Below are 12,446 nucleotides of genomic sequence, written 5' to 3'. Positions count from 1 at the left end.
GTTACCCTCCGAATTCCTTCCTCCGTAGGTCCCCGCTCTTTTCGTCTTTCCTCGTTACGTAATAAGACGTAACAAATAAATAAGAGAAAAAGAGGCACGCGAGAAAAGAAGATACGCGGAAAGGAAGAGAATAAAAAAAGTGGCAAATGGACGAACGAGATGAAATAAAAGAAAGGCAAGGAACTTGCTTTTTTTAGAATGTCGATAATGAAAGACTACTAAATGTCTGGGTGTAAACAAACATCTCCCCTCACGCGAGTTATATCAATTAAAAAAGAAAAAAAGAAAAATGGAAAGCGTGCATGCACGCAATTGTATAATTTCCCGGAGAGACCAGCGCGAGAGGCTGCTTAATAAAACAGGTCACTGTATTAGAAATTTGCCACAAACATGATTTTAAAATATAACAATTAAAACATTTTATATTACATTGCTGTAAAGCTTGTAAAAGGAATCGCAATCTCCCAATCTATCCTTTCCCACGATCTTGCTTTCGACATTCTCATTCTCGTGTGTTTAACAAGAATAGCTATTAAACACCGTAATATAGCATCGAATAACTTGGCAATAGAGAACGTATGGCGAACCAGCTAGCGCTAAATAAGTCGATCGAAACGTGTGCACGCGTGAAAAGGAAGGGCGTGAACCAAAGCGCAGGGTCAATGGTCTTCATTACGCGTGTATCTCTATTTAAGAGGCACGAACGGAACGAATGATCGACGCAGCTCTCACGATGCCGGTCATCGAGCGGGAACCGTCCCATGAAGCGTAACCCCATGACCGGCGATTCTTATTAAAGCCACCTTCCTCTTGTGCTCGGCTAGGTCATCACATACACGGCGTCTCGAAAATCCGTCCTACATGCTAGTCCGAGCTGATGTTAAATTTGAAAAAAAAAATTATTGCATTAATTTGAGCATTTAAAATAATAGAGATTTTATGATCAAAATTTACAAGCGATTATTTGTTCACGGCCTTACAGAGGTGTAGATAAAACTTTTTTCACGATTACACACATTACGGACACGCACACGTCCTTCGATATTGGAAAGGTTAAGTGGTCAATCATTTATTTAGTATAATGTCAAAGTTTGTCCATCGCGCGATTGGCGACAGACAAAATGGAAAATCGATTCTCCGGTCCTATGAAATCGGGTATACCTATACATTTCGATCATGTTTAAGTCTGGACGAGATTGCCGCAGCAATAATTATGTTACGTATGCGGCAGGATCGATGTCTCTATCTTTCGCAGACGTGTAACAGAGCCGTCATTGCGGGAAATACGCCGAAGAGAAAGCAGGACGAAGCAGGAGAGAGAGCCTCTGTCCAACAAGTTCTCGTACGCGATAATTTTATGACATTATGAAAATACACAGTGCAAAAGTCTCATATCGCGCGATAATTTTTTTCAAAACATTACAGAATTGTATTTAGAAACTTTTACAAAAAAAGGCTTAAAACTTTATTTATCGTGCGAATAAAAAGTGCAAAATATTGGGGCTCCTCTTTCGACGAGTAGAAGACCTGGAAAAATGAATAATTGAGGGATTCAAAAATATTTCACGGCTGAAAAAGGATGATAATTGTTAATTCTCGCGACGAAATTATTTTCCCGAAAGAGTACAAACTGCGGGAAACTACGCCAATGCGGAAGAAAGATTCCACGACACTCGTCGTCGCGCGCCTAATCGCGAAAGGAGCCTCTATCGATCCTCGTCGCAATATACCTAGACGACAGGCCGACCAAAAGGAAGAAGAATCGTAGGTGTATCGGCGAGATTCGTTTCGGGAGCGCCAAAAGGAATTGATCCGGGGAAACCCAATTTAGTTAACCTGTCGATATACGAGACACCCCTGCGGTGTTCCGTCGACGGCGAGATTAGAGCGGTGGTTTCTAGGACGCGGTTATAGCGATTTGTCTATAAAGATACTCGATACTTGGATCAGTCTCAAGACGTAAGCGAAGCACGTTCAGAGTCAAATTGGAGCAATTTCGAAGCCGATTCAATCGATTCATTCCACTGATTATTTTTCCCCCTATTGAGATATATTCTCCAAAAATTGAATCTAATCTTGAAGAGAAAGAACCTTTTTAGAAATTCATCTTGGAATTTATATCACGTGTAGACCTATTCAATATATGATGCATGTAATAGATATCGTTACGTTAATAGATATTGTTGTCCGTAGATGAAAAGTCATATCGGGTAAGCCGATGAGACCATTGGATGATTGGATGATGCTGATGCGCGTGTGACGCGATGTTAATTAAATGAATGCTAATTTCTGACACGATAAAGCGAAGAACACGGGTTAATTAACGCGTCGGTCAACCTAGCGGGTGAACAGCAATGCAGGTCGTACATGTCCGCATAGAGACAATTAATCGCATTTAATTTCGCGATATTAAATTTGTCCTAAATTTTTCGTTTGACTTGTACAACTCTCAAACGATACATCTCGATGAGAGTTTATTATCAATTTATCTTACCACCTCAAGATCCAAGTCGAAAGAAGAATGCTTAGTAATTATTCCCTCAATTTTGTGAGACTTTTATCACAGTGATACTCGTTACAATTATTTATAACATTACGACACGAGAGCCACGCAGTCTTTAATAAAATGCGAATATTCATCTTCTTAAAAGGCAAAGATGATGCTTTATTTCTCCAATTTCACGCGCAATCGATTCCAAGCATGACAGACTCGATTTATTCGTACGAAACGAGAAATTCTCCTCGTCACGATCCAATATAAATGCCTTCTTCCTCGATCTTCCCAACTTGGCCTCCATCGATCCTCGTCGCGATAAGTTCGCAACATCTCGCGCCGCGAGAGCCGCCTCCTAGTCGAGATGTCATCGTCGAGATCGATCTACAAATTGAGGAATTTCGCGCGCGCTAGCCCTTTCCCTCTCCCTCTCCCTCGCATCGCGTATACCAGATAAATACCAAATGACAAATCCACGCGAGATAAAGGGCCGTGAACGGTTCGCTCGCACTCACCTTGACAAAGTGCAGGTTCTCCTTGTCGAGGAGGAACTCCATGGACTTGTGGGGCCGCTGGTGGATGGCTGACGTTGCGGCAGACGCGACGTCGTCGCGGGGACTCCTGTCGACGGGCGACTGGGGTACGTGGAGGGCGTGCTCGGGCCGCGGCCGCGGCGCCGCCGCCGAGGTGTGGTTGAGGTCGAGCAGGCTACGGGTCTTCTTACCACCGGCGCCGGCGGCGGCGGAGGCAGCAGCGGCGGCGGCAGAGGCAGCGGCAGAGGCGGCGGTGGCGGCGGTCGAACTAGCGATGTACTTTGTGCGACTCGCGTCGATCACCGCCTCGTCGAGATCGGTCTCGAGCAGGCCGACCGGGCGCTCCTGGGCGGCCTGCATCGCACGGGCCTTCGCCATCTCGATCGCCGCCGGGTTACCGAGGTCCGTGGCGGCGCGTCGGCGCGACGCAGACGCCGACGCCGACGCTCGCGTCGTTCCACCCAGGGCGGCGACGCGCGGCGGTTGCGGCGGCAGGGGTGGCTTGCTGGATACTGGCGCCCTCCCGTTGCTGCTGCAAGAGACAGACACTCTTCAGGGTGGTCGACTTGATGGGATCGCTTGGCGATTACAAAGGGGTAGGAAGGTAGGAAGGTAGGGAGATGCCAATCACGCGGGTGGTTTGACCTGATACGAACTGCCGATCGGGAATCTCGCTGCGCCACGACCAGGACATCCTCGCGACTCCGGGGGCTAAACCGACGAACCGACGAAACCTACTGGCGAACGCGAGCAAGACTGGCCTTGCACAGCGCCGCGCGTTGCACCGACGTGCGCAGGATAATTGGATATTGGCGGATCGCATCGCACGTAGAGCTTTAAAGATGACCCTGATGCGACGCCTCGACAGAGGAGGAAGCTCGCCGGACTCGACGAGCGTTTGCTTTTTGATCGCCCAATTTTATGTATGACAAAACGAGGAGGTTTAATTGTCCTCTTCGCTCTTTATTCATGACTTATTCGCATTCGTCGTGATTAAAAATACTTTTTTGGCAATTCACCGCGGTAGAGGATAATTGCTTCATTAAACCGACGCATTATCATCCGACCACGTTGAAAGCAAGTCACGTTATATACGAGGCTTATAATAGCATCGCAGTTTTGTTTCTTTCGCCTTTCCGTTACGAACGAGTTAGTGGTACAGAACGAGAGAACAGAGACAGTTTTTGTTTCATATATGCGACGTTATTGTGACTCGATAATTGAAAATTGGCGTTCGAGCGTATTTTACGCTGTCGTGGTACATCATCGGTTTCCGATAGCAGACAATTAGCAGTAGAGTGATGCTCCTTTTTACTTTTCCCTTGACCGGAATCGGGGATATTAACCTTTCTCCTTTGATGTGCATCCGTCTGATTTAAATGTTACTCACACATCATCGTGGCTTGGAAATGTATGCGAATGTAAATATGCGTTGAAAATATCAAAAGTACATCGTAAAAAATGATTGTAACAAATTTGACAAATATACACGCTGCGATTAATTATCAAACGCTATTTCTGCAATGTTAATTACGAGTTAAAAATCGCGACGATAAGAGAGATTTATATGCGAGATAAATTACACCGACTTTCGCTTTCAATTTCCGATCTACAAAGCGCGATCGCGAGAGACAGTGGTCGCTTTATTGAGTTTCCGAGTAGCGGTCGAATGGTATCGATAAAGACACGGCTATATATCTTGAAGAGGACAGTCACTAATGAGACACTTTTCATCTGCCATAAGCCTAGTGCCCGATAAGAAACTGGACACAGCGAGCTACTTATTGCGAGTTCGTCGAGGCTTCGTTACATTACAAATGAACATGGAGTTGCGATCTGTTATGAAGCCGTAATCTGTTTCAGCCGATGCTCTCTGACCGCGAGTTACGTGATTACGGAATAATCAACACCAAGTTTGTTCGGTTGGAAAGATGATTGATGAGCTGTTACTAATGTAATTCAAGCTTCCTCGAATATTACATCAAGTATTTACACATGACGTATAGAACGTCAAATTTCTTTCGACTTTCTTCGATTAGTCATTTTCTCTTTTATCGAAAACTTGATGAAACGTCATTCTTTTCACAATTTAAAAAATATTTAAAATATCTCGATGATCGAAGGTTAAATCAAGAGATTTTCCGAGTTTACTTTAAATTACATATTCAGTTATATTGTAAGAGAAATTTATTCCTACAGCATCGAAGCTTGAATTTTATTTGTACGTTTCCTTATAACTTGAAAGGAAAAAATTGGAAAATTTATACTTTTGTTTCCAACGGTCTTAAAATGCGATATTTAAACAAGTTAATTGCTACTCAAACTAAAAATATTAACCTTTAAAAATATTAACTTTTTTAAAAATATCAACTTTTTGTAAAAGAGCTGGGACGCGATTCCAAGACGTGCAAAGCGAGACGCAAATGAAATTACGGAAGCCACGCTCGACTCGCACGTGATCCGACGACGACGCATTGCAGCATACGTGTCCGATTTTATTATCGCGGCATAGTGTGAGATCATGTTTATAAACGCAACCCACGATGGGGAATCATCGGTTTCTAAAATTAGTGTACGACCGCCGGCGTAAAAACAGTAGTAATGGTTTTCGAGGCCCTGAAAACGAGCGTTCTCCGTTGTTTGCATTCTCGGAGTTGATCTTTCGAGAGTATATCTTGCCGATTTCGGTCTGAATAACGCACATAACTTGGCTACAAATTATGGAGCTAAAGTCTGCGATGTTTAAAATATTCGACAAATAGAAATATTAACATTTGAAAAATTTGCACGCAGTGTAACGTGTTTTTATCGATGTTAACGAACGCTAATATCAATGAGAGAGAGGGCTTCGGTACTTTATGATGCGTCCCGTCGAGTTTTGGCGGATTCAGCCCGTGCAAGACCAATGTAACCTCGCGATACGAACGTAATAACTCGTCCCGACGACGATGGAACGCAGTTAAAAGCCGCGGAATGAGCGCGGGAGCGAGCTTAATTACGCCGTCGTTAAAGAGACGGTTAAATGGGAGCGTTTGTTGCGTTTTTAAGACAGCGGAATAAAAGCAAAAATTCACGCGGACGTAAAAAAAAATGGAATGCAGATAAGAAACGAAGTTGGAGAACACTGATGGTCCTTTTACGCAACGACGGCGGGAGAGAAGCAAAAAGTTTAAGGGGGACAGCAACCTCACGATTAGAACTCCGACGAACGTGACGTTGAACTCGCCTCGAACGCAACTTCCGGACTCGAACCAGAATGGAATAAGATTAATAAGGCGACTCTCTCTTGGGCCGGCAGCACTACACCTACACACGTGTGCAAAGTGTATATTTAACCGTGGCACGCACGAAGCGAGTTCACGTCGCACAAAATCGAGATAGCGCGAAATATATTTGATAATTAAAAATCAAAAGAATGAGAAAGAGAAATTAATTTTAAACTGCGTGTTTTTGTTTCTTCTAAAGTTGTGTGTAAAAAAAATCTGTTCCATGCAAATAACAGTAAAAAAAAACAGTAAAAAAATAATTAAATAATTAGACAAATCGCGAATTCTTGCAAATATTTTTAACTTTCAATGATAGAATTCTTTTAGAAGAATGAGACAAAATAATTTGGAGTCATTGTCGATTCGTAGCGATTTCACTTATACTTTTTTGTTTGTAATTTGCTATCTTCTCTTGTTAAAGAAATATAATTTTGAAAAATTAAAAATAAAAGTGCAAGTGGTTTGGCTGCAAATTATTTTAATTCACGAGCCACCGGATGTTGGCAAATTATGCTATGCATAACTAAGTCGAGTTGTATCGCATCCTTGCCAGAGGAGCTCGCAGATTCCAGCTCCGTTTGCGAAAGCTCGAATGGTGTCGGCTTCCTAAATTACATCCCGCAGCTTGCAACGATGATTCATCGCTCCTAAACGCGGGCGGGCGTGGGATATTGACTGCGTTCTGTTTAACGTCTCGTCAAACAGACCGAGAAACGCAAACGCCGAAAGTTTTCGGCGCGTAAATGAAGTAATACTTTCGATAAAGTATATTACAAAAGCGGAAAAATAAAACTCGAAATTAAAATCTATGCAAACTTTAGAAAATATTAACTTATGAATTTATTCATTAATATATTTTTTTTATTATTTATGAGAAAACGCATTTTTCACAAAATTATATCATGACCTAAATAAAGAAATTATTTTTTAAATATTACCCCAAGCTTAGTGAGATTTCGCATTTATGCGATTCATGTTTTGCAGAATCATAGATTTTTTTTTTCGCGTTGGTGGAAAGACAGCAAAGCTCTTTTGCGTGAAAAATTGGCATTCTTCGTCTCGATGAAATTTTTTCGGCGCAGCATAAATCGAAACGAAAGACGCCAATTCGGCGAAATCTAATACGATAAAGCAAATGTTTGTTAAAGGCGAAAGAAGTAGGAGGGATCAGATACAGCGTTCCCAGAAAAGTCATGTTGATTGACGACGGACTCGCGCAGGCCAATAAAGTACGCAATTGCATCGAGAAAGGAATTTGTAGAAACGGACGAAAAATCTCTTAATTGTTATTTATCCGCGCAAATACAATTAACTCATTAAATTGCTTTAATTTTATAAGAGAAGATTTTTCTCCTGTAAAAAATACGGTCGAAATCAAGATCCAGAAGACGAGAAATATGGAATAAGGGTGGAATTATGGGGAGATAGTGGGGAAAAGGGGGAATGGGGGAAGGAATGAGTTATAAGATGCAATTAGGTCGCATTACGCGAGAATGACGTGGCGAGAGTGAAATTTAATTAAGAGAACCAAACTCGGGTCCATCGCGTTGGCCTGCGAGATGATTACTGAAAAAAATGAGAGAAATGATGCGGGAGCCAGTGTTGTCAGAGATAATCGGGAAGCAAAGCTTACGCGAATGAAATTACATCGAAGCGCGAAGCCTGATTAGAGCGGAATTAGACGCGAACCGACCGAGAGGAACATGCACAATCGTCGAGGGAGGAGGAAATGAACCCGCCGACGAGCGATTGCAACAGACAAACGGGTGTAGGACGGAATGAAAGTGGAATTAAACAAAACTGTGAATATCTATATTCGCCAGCGCTAGCATAATAGAAACAGTGAGAAATCAAGTAAAATTATATGAAAGTCTATATAAAAAGTGGATTATATATTGAATATTCAATAATTATTAATTAAACGGATTCTTGCATTCGACAAAATAAATAAATTAAAGTGAAAGTTATAGCAACAATGCATATATATCAAAAATGAGAAAAGTTGTTAATAGTAAGTAAAGAAATATATACAAATAAAATGTATTCAAAATATTTAAATGCACGAAATATTTAAATTAAATAAAATTAAAATTTTAAATTTAGATTAAAATGTAAGATTAAGTGAAATGTATTATCGCGAGGTCAATGTTATGAATTTTCAACTTGTTATAAATCTAAAATTTGTCACAAGAATAGTGTAAACACGATCAATAATAAAATGTGTACGATTCTCATATTCTTTCGATGTAAATAATAGAAATTGGAATTGATACACGACGTACATTTGAAAACTTTAATTACAAATCGTCATAATATACATATTATAACGATTAGTTAATCATGTATTCCACGCATCGTCTTCAACAAAGATTGCAAAAGAGGGTCTTGAAGATGACTGTTTGAGTTGTTTAGAATCTCTTGATATTTACATACGACGCGCGACCGACAACTTGTTGCTCTCAATCCGGAACACAACAAAGTATCATGTACTGTGTCAAGGATATCTGTCGTCCTACTTTAATTATTAAAAAAGTATCGATAATCACAACTTGACGAGATAGTGTAGCTTTCAATTATTCGAAATTGTATCAATCCACTGTGCTTTAATTACCGTTACTGTCATGTTTTTTTCTCTTTCACTTTAAAATACCAACAAACACAATGTTAAGACAGTGCAAAATATTTTGACAAGTATGAATACTTAATTTAATTTTACGACTTACCTGACATTAGAAACGCTTCTCTGAATGTCCACATTGTTTCTTCTAGCGGCCTCTTCGAGAGTAACGACCTCCTGTTGACGTCTTCTCTCCCCTTCGGGCGGGTGCAATGGTATGATGATGTAGTCCGGCTCCTTCTTCTTGGCGGCTGCTGATTGTTGCTCCTCCTGCGATCTCGTCGGCTCGACAATCTTTTTTTGCGCCTCCGAACGCGGCACCTTCGTCCGCCCGCTAAATCTCAGCCTGGAAAATCTCTGCAGAAAACCGCCCAGGCCGCCCTTCTTCCTCTCCTCGTTCTTCATGATGGCGGAGGCAGAAGACAGGGAGGATGTCGAAGACGCCGCGTACGTCTTCGCCGTCTCCTTCGGCGGGACGATCAACGGTCTTTTCGCGACCGCGTCTTTCTTGTTGATATCTAACGCACGTTGCTCTTCGCTCTGACGTTTGTCGCGATCACTACCGCGATGATTCGTATCAACTGCCGCCACGGCCATCGCGAGCTTCCCACTACTATGTTCACCGAATGAACCCGGAGCGCCGGGTGGGGATTCGGAGCCAACAACACTACGGACACTGTGTCCCTTCTCCTCTTTCTCCTTCTTTTCCGCAACCTCCACCTCCTCCCTCTTCTCTTCCTCTGTTCCCTTCTTTGCTGCCGCTGGCTTCTCGATCACGACTCTCCATAGGCATTCATCGGTGCCGCGCTCGCTCGAATCAGGACTACGAGAACGCTCTTCAGGATCTTGCTTCGACGACGCGATCTCAAAATTCTCTGTACTCCGTTCTTGATCCGTTTCCTTATTTTCATCTTTCCAAGTATATTGTTGACAAGACTGTGCCATTCGTTCCGGATAAAATTCACCGATAAAGTTTTCCTTCACATCTGCAGACTCGTCTTCGCGCTTACCGAAAGGCTCTTCGTCGATGTAGGATACCATCGTGGAATTTCCAAGGACACTTTCCAACTCCACATTTCGTTTCTCCAATTCAATCTTTTCACGCAAAACGACCCTATCCTCTAAGCAGGATGTTTCTATGGGTTTGGTTTCCAAGCAGGGATAATCTACTTCGTCGTCTAGCAACCGCGGACTTAATGCGCTAGCATCGCCACAGGCTGAAAATGGATCCGAGTTTTTTTTTATCTGATCAAAGAACGAGTCATCTTGCTGTTCCCTCGGACTGGAATATAATGAGTCCTTGCTAATGTTTGTGTCTGAGTGCGTTACGTCGGTGATTCTTAATTCCGAGGAGCGTCCTGAAGCTTCTTCTAGTTCATCGCACGCATCCATTCGATGAAACGCAGCCCTTGAGCCTTGCAACGCACTGAGATAATCGCATTGTTGTGCCAACTCGTAGCTGGCGTTATTTATTATTCGTTTTTTTCCGGGAGAATCGGGAGACGTGTTGTCTTCATCATTATTTTTAAACTTTCTCTGGAAATTTCTTTCGTCCACCTCAAATTGTTGCGCTAGCTCGTAACTAGCATTTTTCTTCACCTTTCGGTTCTTAACCAGACCAGATGACGTTCGTTGAATCGTTTCCATCGCCAAAATGGCGGCATTCGCCACTTCTGAGGCGGCTGCCTCCTCTACCTCGCGTTTGAACTGCTTAATGGCCTCATCAAGATCGTTCTCCGTCATGTTTATCGTCATATCCAACATACAGCTGGTACGATCTTGAGTTTTCACCGTCGATACCGGCTTGATTTGTTCATCGCTACGTGTCTGCTGTTTTTCGCCATGATCGCTTACGCATTCGACCTTTGTTCGTTCTTCATTTTTCTTTTCGCGCTTTTTCGTGCTGCTATTCATGAACGAATTTTGAGCCGGCTGCGTTCTAACTGAGCTGATTAGCTTCGTTTTCGTTTGCGTTTCATCATTCTCCTGCAGAGTCGCATTTTCTCGCGAACTCTTCAGGGTCATCACTGTCTCGTTATCAGATATGGCCTCCGCCATTTCGAGATCGTTTATTCCGTCGTCGCACATAGCGGCGACGCCACAGAGATTCAAATCCACTGGTACGCTAGCTACCTGCGTATAATTCTCGAAGAGAGAAGACGTCGATACGTAGGAAGTCGTCCTCGAAGTGCGAGGACGAAATAGCGAAGCGTTGCTCAAATCACTACGTGCTGACTCCTCGACAGTGTCGAGCAGACTGGGCGCGCTCTGCGACTTGTCCGTGAATCTAAAATTAAAGCGCTCCTCGTGACTCCACCCTTGATGCTGCTGTTGGCAACGGCGGTGGTGGTGATGGTGATGGTGATCGTGTTGATCATACTGCTGCTGTTGCTGCTGCTGCTGCTGCGAATGTTGATGATGATGATGATGATGATGGTGATGGTGATGATGCTCCGCGCCGCAACCGGCTATATTTAACCTAGCTGTCTTTTGCCCGGACTTGAGTTCCAAAAGCATGTCTCTCTTCGTTTCCACGCCAATCTCCCGCAAATCGATTGTGTTCCGATAGTCCAAGGATGTTGCATACTTGCCGGATTCGCCGTACAGCAGCAACCGATCCTCGAAACCGGTCATCAACCGGGAATCCGCGTTTGTACGATTTCGTTCGTATTCTTCGAAATTGTCCTCGTCATCCTCTCCCTCGTAATCGTGGTCCCTGTATTCCTCGTCCTCGTGCCAAAAGTCTCTGTTTCGTGGAGACAAACATGATTGAAATCTTGATGCAAGTAGAGTTAGAGAGTTGCTATCTTATTTATTTCATTTAATCAATACGAATGATTAAATATAATCAGGATTTAATATGAATATTGACTGTTTTTATTCAAAATGTTGTATTTATAAATCTTTGTGTAAACCTTGTGTTTTTATTCAAAATGTTGTATTTATAAATCTTTGTGTAAACTTAACTATTTAAAAGCTTTTGAAGGAACCATAATTTAACGATTCGACGTTTATAATATCAGCAGCAAAAATCAAGGTGGTCTTTCTCAGGGTCGAGATTACATTTAACTTGGCCATAAAACAATCATCACGTAGCGTACAGTCGGCATACGTTGCCAAGAAAATTGTTCGACACGCGGCTTCCTCGCACAAACGTATACGTACAACATTGTTTAACTCTTTTATTTCGAAGTCGGAATAGAAAGGTCAGGAGAATCTCTCAACTATGCATGTTTGAGATTATTTGAAATAAGTGAAAATAAATATACATAAATGCGGCTATTTATAATTTTTTATAAACAATTTAAGAAAATTGCATTACTATATTAATATTAATCTTTAATATCTCTCTTTTTGCTCTTTTAATAAATTTTAAATTATACGATTAAAAAAGGAAAACTAAGACATGTAATAAAATTGATAAATGTAACAAATATTTTGCCGATAAAAGAACATAGATAAAATATTTATTTTTAATGATTTTCGAATACACAAAAATGCACTTACCGTCAATCCTCGCAAACTGTCAATTCGGG

General features: G+C 42.2%; 1 protein-coding gene across 8 annotated transcripts in view; it reads right to left on the bottom strand.

Annotated features, from left to right (window-relative positions):
* LOC145966564 (uncharacterized) overlaps positions 1-12,446 on the bottom strand; it is a 44,958-nt gene that overhangs the window by 21,330 nt on the left and 11,182 nt on the right. For 7 of the 8 annotated variants that reach the window (XM_083090762.1, XM_083090737.1, XM_083090769.1 and 4 more), the window contains exons 5-6: positions 9,017-11,656; positions 3,010-3,559 (exon numbers count right to left, since the gene is read on the bottom strand). In XM_083090762.1, the coding sequence (XP_082946888.1) occupies positions 3,010-3,559; positions 9,017-11,656 (3,190 nt within the window). The remainder of the gene's footprint in view (positions 1-3,009; positions 3,560-9,016; positions 11,657-12,446) is intronic. The other variant, XM_083090747.1, reaches the window with a different exon arrangement.

Source organism: Camponotus vicinus, unplaced genomic scaffold, assembly GCF_025532165.1.
Source record: "Camponotus vicinus isolate PSW18456_S1 unplaced genomic scaffold, iyCamVici1.0 SCAF_1, whole genome shotgun sequence".
Lineage (NCBI taxonomy): Eukaryota > Metazoa > Arthropoda > Insecta > Hymenoptera > Formicidae > Camponotus > Camponotus vicinus.
This window is presented reverse-complemented; position numbering and strand designations above follow the sequence as displayed.